Source organism: Rhyacophila brunnea, unplaced genomic scaffold, assembly GCF_057557595.1.
Source record: "Rhyacophila brunnea isolate RB1 unplaced genomic scaffold, BYU_Rbru_1.0 scaffold_4, whole genome shotgun sequence".
Lineage (NCBI taxonomy): Eukaryota > Metazoa > Arthropoda > Insecta > Trichoptera > Rhyacophilidae > Rhyacophila > Rhyacophila brunnea.
Window position 1 is genome coordinate 21,201,473 of NW_028233068.1, and position 24,013 is coordinate 21,225,485.

A 24,013-nucleotide genomic window follows, 5' to 3' on the forward strand; every position below is an offset into this window, starting at 1 on the left:
TGTTATGGGTCCATGTTGTGTTGTAGTCAATTACATTTTCGTTTGCAGAATAAATAATTATTCTATTCTATTCATTTAAGAATTTACTTATTTTTAATATATTACAGTCTTATAATATTTAACATCGACAGTGTTTTTTTCTAAATATATTACGTCTATTATTAGTTACGAAAAAAGGATTATAATATTTACCACAGTCAATTAATCTTAATACTACATTATCACCGTAATATTGAAACTAAATTATTTAGGATTTTGTCTCTAAATACATACACGAAATAAATAAATCATTCATTTAAAATGTCACTGCTTATTTAATAAAGTACGAGTAGTTTTACTTGGTAATATTTACATTAGTAGAGTTTATAATAAATTTTATTTATAAAACTTAAAATAAATGTTTTTCGATGCACGAGGACTGTTTAATAAACTCAGATAAATATAATATCTGAATTTCATTTTCTCACTAAACTTTCACATTTTCCCAAGTCTCATACAATTCATAAATTTTATCAATAATTAACTGAAAATTAATATTGATTTAGTAAAACTAGATAACCTTATTCTTTTGTAAATGTTATTATTTTCAACCATGAATATTTACCAACTAAGGTAGATTTACTTAGGTATAGAATTATAATAACTGTATTATGACGGAATACTGAATTATTGTGGTGACAATACTCTTCTTTTCCCCTAGTTTTTGTTCACTAATATTGTCCACAAATAGAGATAAATAGAGAATACATAGTAAAGTAAAACCATTATATTTGAGAGGTTACCGTCTCACTATGACATTTATTATGATCTGTATGAACTGATTTTTTTTTTAATTTTACCAACGTAGTTATTGACTTTTTTATAAATTGTATGATACTTCTGATATTATTTGGGAAAATATTAAAGATGATTATTTACAAACTTCTAATAAAACAGTCCTCCGTACCCTCATTTTTGCGCAGACACTATCAAGTTAGTCGCTGCCTCTTCACTTGCTCCAAGGCTAACCGCCTTTTTCTTCAAGATACCGAGATCAGTCACATTTTCCAAGAAACTCTTGTGGGCAGACAGAACCTTCGCACTTTCTACGTCTTTTTTGAGTTCCTCCATATCCCTCTTGAGTTTTGCCCGTCTGTTCTGGAACCAGGTGATGACTTGCGCGTTGCTGAGGCCGAGGGATGCAGCAATCTCGTCCCTGTCCGCTGGTGAAAGGTACTTTTGGTAGAGGAATCTTTTCTCCAATTCGAAGATTTGGTGATTGGTGAAGGCGGTTCTGGATTTTCGCTTCTTCTTTGGCTGCGGTCGGTTGTTGAAGAGATTCAGGTGGTTGGCTTGTCCGTCTGGAAAGAAAAGAAAAAAACAACATTAGTTACAATCGATTTAATGCTGTCAATTCTTGGTAGAGAATATTGTATTAATTTAAATAAAATACAATATAGTTACGTACTTATTGGTAATACGTATTCCGTACAACTTAATATAGAAACCAGTCATAATCGTTATTAAATTATGAGGAAGATGTATTATTATTGTGTATTATTTTAGTTAAATAGTAAACAACAATGTCATTTTATACAATTTGGACAATAATTTATTATAGGTAGGTCATATATTATATGTAACAATATTAAACATTGTTTTAAGCTTAAAGCAATTCAAATATAGGTATGAAACTACTTTCTATAGGTTTTTCAGTGGGAAATGGGAAGATTGTTATATCAAAGGTAAATGAATGGCTATGCGGAGAAACAATTCGCAGGTCTGCGATGAATGTGTAATTCAGGAGGACATTCGCCAAAATTTGAGCGACACGAAGTATAACTGCGTCTTGCATATGTCTCTGAAAACATGGATGAACTGAAAAGTGCCCTGGAAATAGGGTGGATAGAAGAGCTCGGTAAAACCGTGAACAATGGATCACCACTTAGAGAGACCGCGAGTAACAGCCAAGTCTCGGCAAAATTATATACCTACCTAGAAAAGGTAAACAATTTAATAAATATGTATTTATACATCAATAGTTTACCATAGCCTGTGTAGGTACATATTGTGTTGCTTGTATTAAAAAAATAATAAAAATATATTTTTAATTGCATTATAGACTAAACCTTATCTAATTCCTTAATTATCATCATCATTCGGTAGGTAACCATTTATGTAAGTAAGCTGATAAAAGCTTTGAAATATTTTAATGAGTATGTACATGATTTTCAAATAATAATTACGAAACTGATATAAAATTTAATGTTCATTTTAATGAATAAATCTAATCCATTTGGTTTATTTATGTAGCTGCTATAAAAGCTTTGCCAACATCCAGTAGCGTCCGTGGTCGGCGTCTAAAGAAAATCCTTCAGTAGGTAGGTGATGTAGGTGTAGAGATTGCAATACCGGTATTCCAAAACCGGTATCCCAGTATTTATCGGTATCAAATAACCGATTTTAAAAATTGAAAATATATCAATTTTCGGTATTAAAAAAAGCAGAAACGAAAATATTATATTGAATTAATGCATATAAAATTATTGAAGGACAACGCGAATTATGGCTTCATTTAATAGTCTTTAGTGACTAGCGTAGTACTTAGGTACACCCAAATGCTTTCACCAATCAGTCGTGGATTTTAGAGCTTGTAAGTCGTAGATAGTTTTTGATTTATCTGAAATAACGGTTAAATGTTTTTACACTTTTATTAGTATCGGTGGTCCTTCGCCTGTACTGGTTGATAGATACTTATGTTCTTTATGTTTTAACAAAAGCCAGTATAGATACAGGTATTCAATGAGAAATACTCAAATACCGATATTGATATTTTCATTCGATATTGCAATTCCTGGGTAGGTGGATGCCTAGGTACCGACCCAGTCTCTGGTAGTAAAACACCTTTGTGGAATACCTACCACTAGCTACATTTACAGCTGACATAATTAATAATAATGATTATGTATCACTGGCCATACATATGTTTTGGTCGCATAAAGGGAACAAGAACAATACTTATGCGTTGTACGATGATCCCCCCTCACCTTATATGTAAAAGTGGGGCGACTCCGTTGGGGAGGACATGTCTCAAGGAGAGACCCAACCCCAACCAATACCCAACCATCAAATCGTCACTGTTCTGGCAGAAGACACTAATTCGAAAAAATGAAATATTGAGTAAGTTATACCAAAATGTTCCTTATTTCAAACTTTACCGTCTGGAAACCTTCTTAATAAATAAACAGTCTTTATTTAAAGTCATCCTTTTTACGATTACTTAATAAACTCACATGATAGACCATTTAAAACATTTTAACAACTTCAAAGTCAAATTACTCAAAACTAGTATTCTCCAGTTAGTGTGTTCTGCCAGAACAGAGACGAAATATAAACCATTTAAATAGACCAGAAAAGGAAAGCAGGTTCAGGATACCTATATTGTGGTAAAAAGCTGTGGAGGAAGCTTACAGCAGACATATATCAGTGGAAAAGTTTCTTGAAGGTAGTCAAAGCCCACGTTGTAGTGTCTTTAATGAATGAAAAAATAACAGACGGTTAAATATTATGTTGTGTACAGTACAATCTACTAAAATGTCGTCATGCATTAGTTAGTATATTGTATATACTTACTTACTTTGATAAACATAAGTTAAGTATATTAATGGTGATAATGATAAAACGTGAAATAATGGAATCAGCGTTTTTCATTACATTATAAATGGAAAAGAGACTTAATATTTATATCAAGTGCATTGTGCAACTACATAATATATGTTATCTATTTGGTCTTCGTTACAAAGAAAATTTTAGCACGTCACTGTGGCAACTGTGCAATTCGTTAAGGCAAATAATGCTTAAGTAAAGTTAAGCGATAATGAGATGCTTAAAATAAATTTTCAAATTGCCTCCATTTTAAAACATTATTACTGTTGGGAAGTTTATGAAATTTTACGATTGCGACAGTATGTAGTATGTACCTACCTACTCACCTACGTAACATTATCGACACGGAACATAGTTGAAAGAGGACTTTACATACTTTCAGAGTTAACGATAGCATTCAAATAATAGGGGCGCACCTTATCGACGTGAATGTCGCTAAAGATAACGATATTGTAAAAGTTATAATACTCGTACTTGTGAGTATTTATTACCTGTTTATACCTATTGTTACCCGCCTAGACTATAAAGTATTCATGATATTGTTAAGTATATTTTGTCAACAAAGACGTAGGCAGAGTAATTTCCCATCTTCCGTATGTATCTTCTTCTTCTTTGCCCATATCCGCCCCTTAACTGGAGCATATGGACACCACGCGGCGCCTCCAAGAATCCCTGTCGCTAGCCAGTCTTCTTGCTTCGTTTCAGGTCAAACCAGCATCCCGTAGCTCCGCCGTATACACTCTGTAGATTGTATTTAGCGGCCTTCCAGGTCGGCTTGAAGAACAGGCAAGCCAGGTTAAAGTTCTCTTCTGGCATCCGCAGCACGTGACCGAGCCAGGTCCAACGTCGCCTCTTCACTTTCAGCGTGATGAGAGGCTGCTTGGTACGTTCTCTTATCTCCTCGTTGCTACTAAAGTTATACCACCACCGTACACCCAGTATTCGTCGCAGACATCTGTTTTCGAAGCTCAGTATACGGTTGCTCCGAGCCTTCGTAAGGTGCCATGATTCGCTACCGTAAAGCAGCACCGTCAGAATGCAAGCGTCGAATAGGCGGCATTTGGTTTTGACTGAGTACAATCGTGAGTCCCAGATATTTCGCATCGAGTTGAATGTTGCTCCGTCGGTATATCCCATTAAAATTGAAACAAGGATTTTCTCAATTTGTAGTTGGTCACATTTAATAACACATAAACATCTCACTTTATATAATACGATACCACGAAGTTTCGAAATTATTATGTTTTATGTGAATAAATTCTCAATTATTACATTTCATCTCGTTTGGTATATGCAAGTGTTGCCCAAAATGTGTTCTGTACGGTAACATTAATGATTCCACGATTTTTTAAAGATATAATTTTGACGAAAGGATTGAAGAAGCCCCAGCATACGAAGTGTGGTAGATAAAACAAAGAATTTTATATGCAATCACCACTAGGCCCTGATTTTACCCAAAAGTCCAGTGATAGAACGAGGTACAGTTCTCATTTGTGTGTTTAAACTGCGGCAAGGTTGTCATATTTTTTGGATCATATATTTAGATTATCACACATTTTTTGGCTATCCGAAATTGCATATTTTGCCGATATATTCACAAATCAACGTGAACAATTATTATGTTAATCACCCCAATGAAAAAAACCTAGATATTTTAAATGTAAAATTATTCCAGTGTCAGAAGTTACAAGTTATGATATAAGCATATTCTGAGGATACAAAATAAGACTCTTTTCCATTACACTTTTTTTCAGAATCCAAGCTCAAGAGTTTGAAGAAGAAATTGAAGAAGAAGAAGAAAAAATGACGTGAATATTCCTACAATAAATGTACCTATATAGATTTCTCAATTGTTTGGTAATTATAAATAATGCGATTTTTTTGGGAGAGTTATTATTTTTGTAAAAAACTGACTGGCATTTTGCATGACCCTATTTACCGCAGTGACGTACTTTTTCCAAGGCCTGCAAGTGAAAATGCAAAATGTGCAAAATTGTAAAAATTAGTGTTTTTTCGCACCTATAAGTGCATTTTTAATGGGCGGACGGTGACCGCGATTGAATAGATCGTAAAAGTTGCACGCGGGCGCAGCGCAGCTCTGCCACGTCTCCGATAACCTCACACCGACCAACCGTTTAGAAGTGGGCAATTAAAAATAACAATTATTATTACCCGCCTCTGTTCAGCACACCCCTTCAAACTATGGTTCCCACACGAAAATTATATGGAAGAATTAAGGTTATAGAAAAACACGGTGAATCACAATTTTATTTCTGCGCATTTGGCGAAGATTAGTTGTCAGAGAAAATAAGAAATGCATGCTGTAAGTCCAGCTGTAAGATTCTTGTCCGCAAATACCATTAGGAACAGAATTTTTCGTTAACTTAATTATGTAAGTGTAGTATTTCTCGTAAAAGTGAGAATGCTTGATGTCAGAAGACATTCCTAGTGAGTGGCTATACTATGAATTGCAGTCCTACCAAGTACAGAATTTTCCATTCCAGTATCAATGAGTTAGAGTTAGACAAAAACAAGCAAAAAGCTGCTCTATGTCTTATGTGTATGCTATTACAATAATATTATAAAAAAATGTATGTAACACAAAAATTATACAAAAAAGTTCACACAAAAAAACTTTTCTTAAGGGAATGGGACAACTGGACGCCAGGACAATTGGACGCCGCACTGTCGTAGACACGTATACATAACGTAGACGAGGAATTTTAATCAGTTTCTTCTACTTCTTAGTAGTTTTAATTTAATAAGTTGAATATAAATAATAATATTAAATATTTTTTTTAAAAGTACCTACCTATATGTACCTAACGTCTATTTACTTTCGAATTGCGTGACGTCCAGTTGTCCCGGCGCCAAATCGTCCTAGACCCCTTTCTTATTGCAACCGTATAGAATAAAATTGTTATATTATAAAATTTTACTATAAAAATATAAACTATTTTTTAAATCTAACACATAGATAATTTTCTATGTGTGCATTTTCCGTTTTTATTTTTATTTTCAAACTACATTTTTCCTTGATTTAAATAAAATATATTAAAGTATGTACCTACTGGCAGCTAATTAAGATGACAACGTTTGGAAACCCAAACTCAAGTAGCGCAGTCGCATATGTGACTATAAAATTGTTGTGAAATCGGTTTTCTTTGTTTTTCATTTTATTGCTAATTTATCACTTTATCTAAGTAGGGGCAACATTACCTATACTGGCAGGTGCGATTTCTTTGCACTTTATATTATTTACTTCATTAGCCTATGCCAGGGTTTGCGAACCTTTTTACGCACGCGTGCCAAAATTTCCCAAATATTATTTTTCAACTGTCTGACGTGTCGAGCAGTTATGGGGAGAAATAGTTTATAAAAAAATTATTTAAAAAAAATGTTATTCTAGATACCACTCACAAAACAAAGCATACATATAGCTTTATCGCTTTTTTAAATTACGCCATACTTTCGGTTCACCAATTTTGAAACTGTCTGCTAGAATTACTACTACTAGATTCACCAAGTTTTAGTTTTTTATTTGATGCAGTCATTTTTCGTGGATAGAAATGAAATTGTTTGTTACTGTATTAATTAGTTTGGTTATTTACACACAAATTGACATCAGAATTACTCCGATGAGATTAAGCATTCTCTCGCTACAGTGGTCGGCAGCATTGTAAATCGATCAAAATTGGAGGTTCACGGCGCAGCATTACACGCCGTCTGATGAGGTTAGTGCGATCATATTATATTCGACGCATGAAGTCTAAGGACCGACCTTTGCAATTATATATTTAAATTAGACGTAATGCTTATTCTTCAAGAGTATTTGTTTGGTATTTTTTATACAATGCGATCTGTCATTTATTATTATTATATGTATTTTTTTCCTCTTCAAGCGCGTGCCATAGGTTCGCCACCACTGGCCTATGCAATAGGTTTATATGAGAAAGGCATGTCGAACTTCAAATTAGGCTCTGACAAAGCCGGCAATGGTTTACCATTAAAATTCTTTTTTTTTGTCTACACACGAATTTTCCAATAATTGATTTTTCTCATGCGCAAAAAAAAATTACATTTTTCCGAAATAATAATATCTCATATTAATTAATAGATAGTTTGGTCATTGAGTAAACGACTTTCAGGAAAGTTGGTTATAACGTCGTATTTTGTGAGAAGTGATATGACAGGACGCAGTGGCGCACCCAGGGGGGGGGGGGGGGGGGCAGGGGGCCCTGGCACCCCCCAAAATAAAAATTATCAGAATGTAATTCACCAGCACCTTTATAGAAAAATTTCTTAGATTTTAATTTCTAACACAAAAATTTCGAAAATGCCGGGTTTTTTTAGAAACCCAATCCCTAATGGAACTGTCAAAAAATTCTCCGTGTCCACCCGAATTCCGGAGTGGTGTAGGTCATAGCTTGGGAGGGCTGACAGAGCTCTAGCCGGGGGGCCCGGCGTGTCGGGTTGACCAGATAAGTGAGATAAACACACATCATAAATTAGCTTTAATAGTAAAAAAAGTCGCCTGCGGCGCTATTATACTTCATGGCCATGAACATTTTCAATTATTTATATAATCGTGCAATATGTTTTTTGATTATTATGTGTCGATACTCGACAGCTCCATTATTAAAGTAGATGTATTAAAAAACGCCAATAATTCACTGTATAAGTAGGTACCCTTAATTTGAACTAAAACACAATTTGGAAAACGTTAATTTAGTGTTTCATACTGCCTTTAATCTTAGCGGTAGGTAGGGGGGTCGCCAAATATCCTAGCCTGAGGGCCCGTTTCAGGATGTGGGGACCATGGTGTACCAAAAGACCGATAAATGAGAAATTAGGCTGTGAAGAAGAAAAAGAGCCTATGGGACTAATTTACATTCTCCTCCTTGGGCCCCCCCCAATATTAAATCCTGGGTGCGCCACTGACAGGACGTCCATTGACGTCCTGTACTGTGGGACGGAATACGACACGACGTTTATAAAAGTCGTATTTTGGATTAAAACAATAGTATGTTCCCTGCTAGTTGTGGCACGGAGCGAACATATTTTCATTAGACAGTGACGTATCTTAAGAATTACCTCATTTCCATATTATATTTAAATTGAAGATTTAAAAAAATTAAATTTTAATACATAATACGTCAATATGTGTCATATCACTAACATGTGTCCGCGAATGTGTTAGACAAAATTAGGAACGGTTGGTTAGTTAATCACCTTCGAAACCTCAGTGAACTGATATTACATTATTATAACTGGATGTAGAAACTTTTTTCATTTACACGAATCAATTCATATACGATCGACAAAAATTCATTTCGAGACCAACCGATCGATCGCGATCCATGCGTTGGGCATGCCTGCACTATAAATTACAATATACCATCCTCGATAACATAGACAGATCCAATGTATGGGGAGGAAATCATTGGGCCATGGTCTATGACCAACCATTTGGACAAATCTATTTATAAATACATATTAAGTAGGTACTTAGATAATATTTTGGAATTAATTAATTACACACAAGAAAATTGTTTTGAAGGGGGTCAATTTATAAAAAAGCACCCATCTTATTATTAAGTAACCCATCTTAGCTTCAAGCGCCAAAAGGGTTGAATACCATTTCTTTGTATTGTAACATTGATAGATAATTTAAAATCTCTTATGTTTGTATATAAGTATAGTTGCTCTACCTTACGATCGACCGTCCCCACCTCGTCGACCACTAGCGTATAGGAATTAGAAATGATGTCTGCTTTGGATTTGCTACTGCGTATCTTTCTAAGTAAAGTGGGGGTAAAGGGGGGGGCGGTTAACTGTCTACTTATGAAATAAATTTTCAAACTTTTCCACCACCATTTTCTGAATCCGTTTGCGCTTTAGAATAAAACTGTTATAAGTCAGTATACTTAATAGGTATACCACTAAACAAGTGATGTATTCAAGTACCAGTACCGTTTTTTTTGTAGTCGTAAAATATTATTCCATTTCAACTGTCCAAGAGATAGAGAGTAGACTAATTAAATTACTACACAAAAGTCTATTGAGTTTAATGACACCGTAGCACAATGGACAAAACGATCTATTGTGAGCAATTCGACAATGTCCAAATGTGTTTTAATGCATGTTGTTTGCGTGAATGTCCATCCATCTGAGGAGGCCGACAAAGAGGCTGGCAAAACCGCAGAAACCAATTTAGATTATGACAAATCGCAGAAAGCGGAATTTTTACGGTGTTACATTATATCATCGCAGCTCCGAATTTCACACAGCCAAGACATACAATGCTATTCAATGTGAAGTAGTGTACAATATAAATTTAATATTACAGACATTTGCATAACTTCAAAATTTTCTCAACCAGTATAATAATATTATCTATTAACTTTACTATAAAAGTATAAAACATACATATCCAAAATGTTTTAACTACTTATACAAACATAGACTGAATCAAATATTTTTTGTACTAGGTACCTACATTTCTGTAGTAAGCTGTGGTCATTGTTTGAATGTCTTTCGAAGTGTAAAATTGCTCTCCTGAACAATTTAGAAAAACGGATATATTATTGTGTTTTGCCATCTTATATAGGTATATTTGCTATTTGGCAACTATCATAAAAAAAATATTATCTTCGTTTGCACCATAAATTGTAAATAAAAAAATGACAGACTGTTTTGAGGAATTACTTTAGTTATGTATTTGCGATTTCATGTGATTTGTACGTGATGCTTCATTGAAATTTTTTAAGAAAATTTCATCATTAGTCTTAGAAACCTTTTGGCAAGTAGGATTTCAAATATGTAGATGCCATCTTAATCTAAAAAATATCATAATCACAGAACAGGTTTAATAAAATACAAATTATATGAAAGCTAGTCCCCATAGATAAGACGAAGAATTTGAAGCCAAATTTGATTTAATGAGGCTATGAAACGCAAACAATACAAAGTCCACCTGAAGTTTCTCAAATATCACCAATTTGAATGATCTTCCTTAACGTTTACGTGACAAACTTTAATCCTATAATGCATTTTGTATAATATACAGACGTAATGATTGTAACATATTATTTAACAAACTATTTAATAACATATTATTTAACAAACATTCCAGTTTATCCCATATTTCTCTAATTCTAATTAGAATTAAAGCTTGTTGCAGGCACATCCAGAAGACAACCCATTTCCTATTATTGTTGTGTTCACTGATCAGAATGCACATAATTTGTACTACATACTTCTTTTATTAAAATGTAAATATTAAAAAAATACATTTCATTAATATAAGTATGGAAAAAAAATATTATAAGATTTAATACGATTATTAATGTTTATTTTATATTTTTTCATACACCTAAAACATTAACTAATACACACACATTGTCAGTTATTATTAACATATCTTCACAGAGGCGCACATAAATTAGGGCAGTTATTGCAAATTATCCGATTTTATTCGCAGAGCGTGCAAAATTGACGACTTTTTATTGTTTTCTTGTTGCAAAAAGCCATGGAACTTAATGAGGCACTGGCTACAGGAATGTCCGAAGTTAATGATCATTTTTCTCGTATTTTATTAATTTAGTTATTGGAGCTAACGGAAGCCAAAATATATTACCATCGCATGCTTTGAAAGTTTTTTTTTGTTGTTTTTGTTTTGGGATAATCTTGCGGATTTTATATTATTTTTGGCCTTTTTTCAATGCAGGAATGTATTAAATTAGATGTCAAAACTATTTGTGTTGTTATTAAGGTACCTTCAAACGTATTTTTGTTTTCGCGTAGGTACTCAGGATACATGCTCACCGAATCACGTAGGAACAATGCATTGAATAGGATACTGCAGTTGTTTTGGGTAGGTAATGATAATATCCAGGGCCGCACCAAGGGTGGCTGTCACCCTATACCCCTAAATAAAACAAATATTTTATTTCGTTTTCATCGAAATAATCATATTATATCAGATGTTAAGACATATTTTACGCACCTATTGAATATAATATATTATAACAATCTAAATTATAACGTGAAGCGACTTGAAACGTTTGATATGTGGTCGATGGATCACGGAAAACCATCCATGAAACAAACTTATGAGACAAGTTGTTTTTTTTTTAAATCTTGTACCCTTATAACTTGGCGCCCTTTATCGTTGAAAGAATTGTGTACCTACTTATATTTTTGTAAAAACGTTATTAAAATGTTATTTATCATGGTATAAAACTTTGAAAGAAATATTTTCGGTATTTTTTATACATCTGTGGTGTATATAATAAGGTAATATTTGCATAATTCGCTCTAAAATAAATCATCCATTTGCTGCCCACCCTTTAGTAAGTGCTGGTCTTCGGCAGTATGCAGCCTATTATATTTTATCATCAAATTTATTGTAATAAATATTATACATGTAATTGAATAATATATATTTTTCAAAAAAATCAATACAATATTTATTAATAACCCCTGGATACTGCCGACCGGGTGCTGCACACCCCTATCACCCCTGCTTGCCGCGTCACTGATAATAGCTATAAAATTTTTGTTTTCATATCTAAGATTTATTTGGATATATTTTAATAATTAATCTTTTTTTTTAATTGTACAATATGTAGGTAGATACCTATACGTATTAAGTGAACATTGTATAATATGTCCAACTAGTAAGTAGGCATCGTTGTTTATTGCAACTTAAATAATAATAATTATGCAACATCATGTAGGTACTTGGGCAATAAGAGTAAATTAAAATCCACTTTGTCGGGAAGTGGAAATGATGCGTGATGGGGAAAATTCCGAATGGTTGGAATTACAATATTTTACTATGCGTAACAAGACACTGAACGAGTTTTGCAATAATCAAGAGCTTATTAACGTTTTATTAATACCTAGTTACTAGGTAGGTATTTACTACAACCAGGCGCGTACACAAGGGAGGGTCTTCGAGTCCGGACCTCTTCAACAATGAATAAAAAACACAAATTATTTAGGTAAGTGAAATATCACGTACTGCGGTGATATTAAGATAAAATGATTATTTTTAAAGTGTCGCAATAGCGAGGCGCAATACACAAAAAAAAAACACTAACGCTTTAAACTCAAAATGATTCAAACTGTTCGGCCACGCACATAAATAGCTACTCGTAACGAGCATCCAAGTGTCCTAGACATGGCCCCTACAAGGGGGGGCTGACAGGGCTCTAGCCTGGGGGCCCGCGTGGCGCGTCTACCTTATAAGTGAGATCACACATCAAAAATTTGGTCTAATGGTAAAAAAGTCGCCTGCGGCGCTATTTTACTTGAAGAATATTAACATTTTAAAATAGGTGTGTGATTGTGTGATGCAAATTTTGATTATTGTATGTTGATATTCGAAAACTTCCTTACTCAAATGAATTTATTGATAAATACAAAAAAATCATTAAAAATACACTGAATACCCTTAATTTTACCTGGAACGCCATTTGGGAGACTTTTTTGTAGAGCGTCTGTTTTTAACCCTAGTGATAGATAGGGGGCTCCGACAAAGATCCTGGTCTAGGTTCAGGATATGGGGGTCATGGTCCTAGATGTTCATCGCTTTAACCTCAAAGTGTGGACTATTTGGGCATGGGGAATGTACATGAGGACAGCGACAAAGACGTAGGTAAAATGGGTATGTTCGGAAGTTAGTAGTATAGGGTAAATCCATAGCACATTACGTAGTACGTGCGGACGTCCCATGCAAATAGTATAGATAAAGCAATCCGAGAAATGTGAATACCAACGATCAGTGTAAAAGGTCAATAATTAATTATGTAATATTCTTTTATGAATCGGACCTCCCCCATACTTGCCATTTTTTGTGTGCGTGCCTGACTTCAATTCACCAGCACGAATAAAATTCTCTATTAAATATTATTAGATTAATATCTACTATTACATTCGTTACAAACGTGATTATCTGTTCCACATTGACAATATTGATGTGATTACTTGAACCAGTAAATGTATTCAAATAACACTGCTTATAAACATCAATACGTCAGGTAAGTCAAGAATTTTTTTTTGAGGTTATACTTATTTTGGCGCGTTTGGGAAATCAGATCAGAGTGTATTTTTGGCGTGTGACATGTAACACATAATTTATTTTTTCACACGAAAAAAAACGCACTCGATTGGATTCGAACCACCGATTTGTTCGGTTATCAGCCGAACGCACTACTCTTACGCCACAGTATGATACTGCAATCGTGACGATTATCAGTATAATATTATAGTTTAGAATTGTTCCGTTGCCTAGGCAGCGAATTTATTATTGTCGGCCATTTGCAATTCCTCGCTAAATGTCAGAGTGACAGTTGGTACTTTAAAAAAAAAAGACAACGAGAAACCATTATATAATTTAGTAATATAAGTTACAGTGTATAGAAATAAACCAACGGAGTTCCAATAAGCGGTCCTTTTTCTTGAGTGTGTAATTTAACAAGATAATTAAGAGCTAGTCAAAGAATCCAGTTTATCACAAGTTTTGTTTTTGTTTTGTTACGCCAAAGCAGTATAACTTCTAACGCGCGTACATAAGTACAAACACCGATTTTTTTTGTTTGACAATCCAATTAAATGTAGTTTTTATTTTACTATCTAAATTCTAAACTATCTTAAATGCAATTATTAATTATTACTCTAAAATTGTCAAAAGGTGTTATTTAAATTAATGGTGTAGGTACCTACCTATTATTTAAATCATAATAATTTATATTTACGTAACTTATTTATTTCTTTAAGTAGGTATATTATAAAGTACTTATACTTATTATTTTTTATTTTAAAACTAAATAAAATTTCCTTAATAATTGAAATATTTAACACCGATTGTCTAAAATCTATATTATAATAATTATTATTATATTGTGTCATCGTGGCATTAGGGAAAAGTTACATTGCTATTTTTACTAGGTAGTTGGTAGTTATAATTTAGGTAAGTAATTATAGTTTTTTATTTTATTTTATCATAGGGAGCCTCAAAATCAATCGATGTAATGGGCATCCAGATTTGTAACCCCACAGCTGTATCTACTACAACTTCATATTATTGTCTTAGTAATATGGATTGTTAAAGTAAAAAAAGTTTATGAAATACTAAGTGAAACAATTTTATTTTTACGGATAATCATAAATAGTTGTAATAAGAATTTATGCATTAAGGCAGGCTTGTTGCAATTTTCCACAGTAAAATCATCTGAAATGCAAAAGCGTTGGATGATATTAATCGCTGATCATTATCCGTTTAATATTACAACCAAAACCGTGTTGCTGTACATGTAGGAAACAGGTGAAGAGGCAAATTAACAAGCGATGCCCGACGGACATAATCACATAATTGACTGCAACATTAACTGCGTAGGTACATATTACGTTACTTTACGTACGTACAAAGTTATTACGGTAATACAAATTGACACCCCGATGACCAGATGGAAATAATATCAACTTGACCTTTTATTAAAGTTCTTATAAACCTGAAAAAAATTTACACTTAAGTAAAAGTATTAGATTTACATCGATGGAATCAATAAAATGTAACAACAAATTTGATGCATCCATTCCAGTAAGCAGGTGGAAGAATACATTATATTGGCCGATCACGTAGAAAATGGAAGGATAATGTTGAACGCAACTTCAAGACACTGGGATTAGAAAACTGAATGAAAGCTTACCAGGATCAGGATTCTTAAGGGCGAATTCTCGAATGTCATATTTTCTAAAACTCTCCACCCTTCGCCCGTAGGGCTTGATGTCATACATAAGTAAGTCTATGATCGTGAAAGACTACTGTTTTGCTTTGTGTATTATAACATTATGTGTAGTGACATATCTACCTAATTTGAGTAGGTAAGTATCTAGAGATGTGCCAATTCATCGATTGTCAAGATCGTTTAGTAACAGCTTCACTAAAATAAATACTCTTACAAAAACGTGTTCTTTAATTTGATATTAAAAAATATCAAAACATAATCATGTAATTTTTATTTTCTTGTTTTTTTTTTAATACGCACGATTACGCCTATTATAATATAAAAGCCGGTATGTTAATAAGGCCACGGGGTCAAATCAATCTGACTTGGTGAGTTATAATAAAGTCATCATTTACTTTTATGGTTATCGATGATAGATTACAAAATATATGAATTTTACATTAGCTATTAGCGACGCGGCTTTAGCTTTGCTAATAATTACTTTATTATTGATTGGTACAAACAAAAATACCGCTGTCACTATTTTGGATTAAAGTAACGCACCAACATGGCGTGCAGAAAGTAATATTATGTTCGCTATACCTACCTATATAGCTGCTGATGAAGCCTAGTCCAGACCAAGATACAAATTATACAACGGTCTTTAAACATGTCTAAACACTCTCAACACACCAGTGGCGAAAGGTGACTTTTGGAAAGGTGTAGATTGTGGAGATCAGAGAATCCCGGTATAAATAGGTACCTACTCACGGGAAATAAGAAGCTACTACGATATTACTACTGATGAATAGGTACACACTAACGACAACGACACAGTAATTCTCACTACTTACGACAATACTTACAATTATTGAGTGATGAGCTTAAATTATGTATTTTCCTAAATATTTATACACATCAAAAATAAAGGTAATTTCTATTTTTAAAAACAATTTATATTTACTTACTTAAGTAGGTACAAGTATGTGATTGAATGCCATAGATTTTTTTTAAATTATGTTGTTAGATATTAATTATTTGACAAAGCTGCAGTTATAGACAATAATAGTATGCGGAAATGTTTTAGGCTTCGCCTTTTGAGCCTACCATGGTCACGTGAGGTGGCCATACAACAAAATCTGACATTCATCGCACAATAATCCGATACATAAAATAGTTGGAGAGAGATTGCGCTGAGCCATATTATATATTTTAGCCTCTGACAGATGGTTCCATGGGTATATATTTATAATAGGTACATTTTTACATAAACGACATACGATTATTTTTGTAGAATATAAAATAATTAAAAAGTTCTCTGTTGTATCAAACGGATTAATAAAACGAATGGGTGTATTAATACATTTAATGTTATAAGGATTCACACAAGGGTTGAAAGCGCACCCGGGCAAACCCAAAACGTAACCTACGTTGTAAGATGTCAGTAATCCAAAGCTCTCTGTAGAGTCTGCGAGGGAATCTTGGGCTGGCCTAGCAAACGATAAATGGGTAGACTTTTGAATGGTATGCACAAGGATGCAGTAAGTTTTGAGGAAGCTCATGATAAAGACGTCTAGAGAAATCAGCTATGAACTTGGACGATCTTAGTCATGAAAATAATATCTCACGCTTTTACAAAATATACTCCTTCTTATAACTGTTGGCTGTGATTATCTATAAAACTATTTAACACTCGACCGTAAAACGATTCCTAATTAGTATTTTTACTGCTTACTAGTTACTAATTTTATTTATTACAAAAATACAATTTACAATAATTAATAAGTCTCCTCCGACAAACGAGAAGTCAACGCGTAAAATGGAATCATTATTGTATTTAGCCATTTATTGTCTTTAAAATAACATAAATTTAATAACCTTCCCATAAGTTATTATTTATTTAATGTTACCTTAAATTCAGTTAAGTATCGATTAAAATGTAGAAAGACTGACATTATCAAGACGGTTTATAGCTAAGCTTAAATAGGTGCCATTATTCTGAGATGGTGCAGTTATATAGGGGCAGCTAGCTAAAGTTTAACTTTAACAGCTTCTGCAATTAAAATTCAATTAATAAGACATATAGGAACACTCACCATAATGGGATTTTTAATTGGGATTAAGGGAAACAAGGTGTAAAACTTTAATTTAACAATCAAAAATTAATGGTTGTTTGAAAATCTATTAACAATTTATAATTAAACGAAATATCATATAAACGTATGTGAATATTTTCTTTAATGTGTACATACACATATGCACAAAATTACCGTTATATTCATACACGGTGATTGTTACCCATTACATTTTTATAAATCGCGATTATATCTTTATTATAACTAAAAAACTTCTCCTGCGGTGCTTTTTCGATACGTTTAACTATTTGTCTAACCCAGTGCTTTTAACCGATGTGCCACGAGTGATCTTCTAGTGTGCTGCCAATTTTTCTTAAGTTTTATATGCAAAATGCTATGTGCAATTAAGTAATCATTACTTGGCAGGTCATCTACATATTTTGTGTACTGACACATGAAAAATGTGTCGGACAAAGTAGGTAGTGATGATTAATTATCAATTTTATTAAAAGCCGCTCGCTAAAATCAATACTTTTAATAGGAAACTTGCAAAAAATGCGGAATATAAATACAAAATAGATACTATTATTTACTTTTCTCGGTGTGAATTATCAATTCTTGGTGAGAAGACATTGTACTTACCTATGAATAAAAATGAAACACAATACGTAGTCCACATATTTAGTTTAATATGAATCAAGACCAGTTTCGTTTACTAATTGGTACATATGCTATTAACTGATACGGATACAATATTATAGCTATTCGTACTAAGAAATTTTAAGATTTTTTTAGATTTTTATTTAACGGCCCACGTGCTCGTCGTAGGTAAAAATTGAGTTTTTATTGTATTTTCAAACCATGATCCTGGACACTCCTTAAACGTTGTAGATAATCTATTTATATAATTTTGAAGCCTTATTATCCTTTATAGTTATTTTAAACATTTGATGACTGCATAAAGTATTTTTGTTACATAAAATAGTATTCTTTTAAACATCTCGCTCTAATGTTTTAGAATATAGTCATATTTCGGTACATAATTGTGCAGTGGTGTTAAGATTTTTTACATTTATTAATTTTTAAACGCATTTATAAAACCATTGGTATAATTTATTACGAGATAATTTTTGTAAAATATTCACGATAAAAAATTATATTGATAATCTCTGTGATCCCAAATTTGACAAGAATTAGGCATTTTATTATTCAAAAAATCGGCAAGATTACATTTGAAGATGATTCTAAAGATACTTATTATAAGCAATGTCTTTGACCATTCAAGTGTGATAAATATATTATGAATAATGATTGTTTTATAATAATTATTGACCTAAGAATAAGGTAGCGTTTTTTTGAAATACGCCATTTCTTTTGTCATTCCCCAGTGGTTAAGCTACAACATACGGCCGTAGCCATAAATTGACAAACTATAATTGAAGTAGGGAGTAAAATGATATTGACGCGCGTGTTTGAACATGTACCTAACCGATTTTTTTTAAAACTGTACACTTTAATACTGTACACTTTATTACGGCCGTATGTTGTAGCTTAACCACTGGGGAATGACAAAAGAAATGGCGTATTTCAAAAAAACACTACCTTATTCTTAGGTCAATAATTATTATAAAGCAATCATTATTCATAAGATGTTTATCACAGTTGAATGGTTAAAGACATAGCTTATAATAAGTATCTTTAGAATCATCTTCAAATGTGTTAATCTTGCCGATTTTTTGAATAATAAAATGCCTAATTCTTGTCAAATTTGGGATCACAGCAGCGCTCGAAATGGAAAATTTTACGAACCAGAGCGCTTGATAATTTTACGAAAATATTAACACTGTAACTTATCTAATTCTATACTTATATGTATTTAAAAAAAATATTTGTTAGATTTTTTTATAATATGACATATCTTGCTCAGACGGTCAAATTAATATGTACACGAGACGGAGCGATAATTTTGGGGATTGTATGAACCGGAACGGCGCTCCGGTGCGTTCCGGTCCATTTCGAGCCCTGGATCACAGAGATTATCAATATAATTTTTTATCGTGAATATTTTACAAAAATTATCTCGTAATAAATTATACTAATGGTTTTATAAATGCGTTTAAAAATTAATAAATGTAAAAAATCTTAACACCACTGCACAGTTATGTACCGAAATATGACTATATTCTAAAACATTAAAGCGAGAGGTTTAAAAGAATACTATTTTATGTAACAAAAATACTTTATGCAGTCATCAAATGTTTAAAATAACCATAAAGGATAATAAGGCTTCAAAATTATATATATAGATTATCTACAACGTTTAAGGAGTGTCCAGGATCATGGTTTGAAAATACAATAAAAACTCAATTTTGACCTTCGACGAGCATGTCCCCCCTTTTGTTGCCCATGTCTTCAATAAATAATTTTGACTTTAAAATTTGTTAGGTAGTTATACATAAATAGCTGTTATACCCATTATATATTTTGTATCATTTGACAATGTCCCATTGAAGTAGGTATGTATATGAAATGAATATTAAACTTACTTATATGTGAAATAAGTACTTACTATCGATATACTACATAATGTGTTTGTATTTTAATTAATTCGATGTTTTGTAAGTTTGAGTGAAGTGTCAAGTAGGTATAACGCTTTTGTAAAATCATAAATGCTTTTGGTTGGATAATAAAAAAATTACATAGGGTAAATTTAAGTTACTATCGTCACCGTTATTATTTTCGACTGCTCTTACGTCATATTTTCTGTCAAAACTATCGAACTTCACGCTTTCGTGGTATGTGTATACCTAGCTACTCTTTGCAAAAGAAAAATCATTTTCAAGCTACAAAAATATTTTGTCAAATCGCACAGCTGATCAAATAAAATCTGACGATCTTCGGTACATCATAAATAATATGCAGCATTGTCATGTGTCATAGTGGTAGGTACTTGTACATGTAATTTTACAAATATAAATAAATAGCTGATTGGATTAGTATGTACCGAAAAATCAACAATAATTGATCTAAAATTATAGTGTGAAGTGGCAATAAATATAGAAAATAAGTATCAAGATCAATATCGCTTTTCTCTGTATTATTATGTAGATCGATTAGCATAGTTATAGAGAATGATTTGAATAAGGCTTATTTTATTGCTTCCGACTCAGTCTTATAATAGGTAGTCCTATAAATTAAAACATCTCACCTGAGTAATTACCTAACAACTTACTATTAAATAATGCGAAGACCAGATACAGGCCTGTCCAAGAATTAATACTTAATATCTCAATCAATGTTGTTTACGTTTACTTGGAGATATACAATGATCAATATAAGATAACAGTATACTTTTTTTGATAATCCTACGTTACTTGAATATTTTATTCTGTAACGTGTCAACAAATATACCTATCTTAAATATTATATAATCAATATATTTTTTTTAAACCATTATATTATCACGTAAATGCCAATTCAATTAATAGATGATAACAATAAGTATACCTAATTGACGACAATAAAATATTACTCACTTACTTCACCATGTTCGATCCTGAGAGGATCATATGGGCCTCCACAGGGTGGAGGTTATATTAACAGATATACGTATTTTACGAGAAATGCATGTTAGCCACTTGCTCAACCTTAAAATTATAATTAGGTATATACTCTGACTTCAAACACAATAAAATACACCTACTAAAAATACTTTGCAGTGGCTTAATTCTAAAAAAATTAATTAGGTCGGTACCTAGCTATACCAGGTTTCATACTAGACCTTAGGACGATTTTATTTTTGTTTTTACCATCAGTTTTAATTACTTGAAGAAAAATAGTCCCGTTATAAATGTATCATATGTAATATTATTTCAATCGGTATTTCATTACTTTTACGGTGAATAAATTATCTAAGATCATCATCGTCATCAGCCGGGATCGATTCTGTGTCTCACCTAGCTTTTTTCACTATTTTCGTATATATTCCACGTATAATATCTGTCAAACTTTATGACTTCGTGATTCAGCAAGTTTTAGGGCATCCCTGTGGTTGTTTATTGTCCCTTGGGTACCATTTTGTATTTGTCCAGTCGTTGTCCACTCGCTGACCGATATGTCTGACCCATTACCATTTCACAAGCTTATGTACCTCTATCACATCGCCTACTCTTGTTTGCAGCCTTATCTATTGGTTTCTTTTGTGGTCTTTCCAAAATTCTGCGTTTTGGATTTTTAAATGCTACGTTGCGCTACTCGTAGTTTTTGGATTTCTCTTACATTAAGGGTACATATTTTACATGCACACGAGAGCACTGGTAGCCCACATTGATAGAACACCTCGCCCACTACCAACGTAAATAAAATGAAGATATTAAAAATCGGTTAAGTTAATTTTATTTTCAAATTCATACGAACGTAGGTTACTACTTTCATTTTACTTATTTTAACAAATAGGCATTTAAAATGTGGAATTTGAAGATCGTTGTAATTATTTTATATTTTAAAATGTTCTGTTGCTTTGATTCACTACATGGGTAGTGATTGAGTAAACCAGTAAATGTTTGACTACACTACATTGTAGCAAATACACATGTGATGGATGACTAAAAAAATAATTTTAATTAAAATGTAGTCAACAGATTGTACAGTAAGTAAAACATTAACCTTCCCTGCCTGTAAGCAAGTAGGTAGTCCAAAGTAATTTTTACCGACAGTAGTTACAATGATAATAATTGTGATTCAGAAGAAGAAAAAAAACATTAAAACATAATAAACCTCTTAATGGAGCTGTTGTTTTAATTCAAACGAATACCTGATGGGCGTAACCAACAACTTTTGGTTAAAGATAAAATTTGCCTTTGTATTCGGATTACATAATGTTATTTCTAATTAGCAATGCTTTAATGTATGAAATTCAATTAACAATAACTGGAAAGATAACTGAAACTTCGGAAAACATACTAATGTTTCTATTACGAATTTAAATATGCTAGAAACAACCATGGCCATTGCACAATTTGTATTTTCAATATCCACCTACTTAACCTATCCATCATAATTATAGCAGGAGTTACGTACTAAATTATTATTAACACAGATAGTTATAAGTGTAGTTTCGAAATTTACTATTTATCTTTAAGGCATTTGTGTCTTCAATTTTGTGATACGTGTTCGTTTACTTTGTAGACGTTATCAAATTAATCATGGTCCAGTAAATAAGAAGAAATCTTAAATACAGAAATATGTAGGTACTTGCTTACTTTACTTGCTTGGGCCTCATAGACGTTTAAATAAATAGTAAGTATTTAATATTATTTACCTTTAATTTTACAGACCAGTCGCTACGTACTTACCTATGTTACATATTGTCCTATTTATAACTTATTTGTATATAACAATTAAATGCCGTTAAAATTACTCAAAATACCTACCAAGTATTTTGTATACGTAGATTCGCCCACGAAGCCAAACTTACCCATTCATAATAATATGTAGTATGAAATCAATGAAAAAATATTTTTTGTTAAATAATAATATTGGCGAAACAATAGACATTAAAATACACCCAGTTATTTATAAACTTAAGGTTGCTGCAAAATGAGTGAAGAAATGAATGAACAATCTTATGATAGATATTATAATATACTAATATAGTACCTATATAATATATAATTACATATAATAACTACGTATCTTCTCTTCGGTACATTTCTTTGATGTTTAATATTCAAAAGAAATATTGTAATTTATTAACGTATTGGACGTTTAATAAAAACCTGCTTATTAAATGAGGCATTGAGAATCCACACCGGATTAAAATTAATACTTTTCTATGACAATTGATTACGATGATTACCAAGTTTTCCGTCTTAATCTGATAGTTAGTTAGTCGTCGACTAGGGTGGTCAATATAGAGACCAGCGATTAGGTTTTTTTTGTAAAATTGCATAATAATATTCCATTGGCCATTACGATTATATTTGAATACGTTGTAAGAAATGTCAATGGCTGTAAGTAATAGTAACAGTCTGGGGTCTAATTTTTTTGCGCCAAAAGTATTTGGACGCCAGTACAACTGGGCGATTGCCGACTCGACGCTGATAGAGGTGAATGAAATGAGCATATCGAATAGTCATTCAAATACGTAGCTAACACTTTTTTTTTAATAAGTCTAAACGTAGGTTTTGTTTTCTAGGTCCTAACTTTCTGTGAATACTTTTAATATTTCTTTTTAAATAAATTATTTAATATTATATTGTATCATAATCGTATAGTACCTAGATGAAAAGTAATATATTATAATGGCTCCCATATCATGGAGCGTGCTCCCATACTCAGCAGTAGTGTTTTCTAAATGATGTTCGAGGTAAAGTTAAGGGATTTCAATGTATTTTAGCATTTTTTTCGTATTTTTTAATTACTTACTTGAATTATAGAGTTATCGACACATACACTCAAAAAAAATTTATCAAAAATTGCATTGCACATATGTAAAAAAAAAACATAAATAAGGGAACTTATTTACTATTAGAGCGAATTTGTGATGTGAGTTGAACT

At 32.3% G+C, this 24,013-nt stretch overlaps 1 protein-coding gene across 3 annotated transcripts in view; it reads right to left on the reverse strand.

Annotated features, from left to right (window-relative positions):
• Positions 1 to 570: 570 nt before the first annotated feature.
• LOC147067077 (uncharacterized) overlaps positions 571 to 24,013 on the reverse strand; it is a 152,959-nt gene continuing 129,516 nt past the window's right edge. Inside the window, exon 3 of one of the 3 annotated variants that reach the window (XM_085953676.1) lies at positions 571 to 1,340. In XM_085953676.1, the coding sequence (XP_085809802.1) occupies positions 949 to 1,340 (392 nt within the window). In that variant the 3' untranslated portion in view covers positions 571 to 948. The remainder of the gene's footprint in view (positions 1,341 to 24,013) is intronic. The other 2 variants (XM_085953675.1, XM_085953677.1) reach the window with 2 other exon arrangements.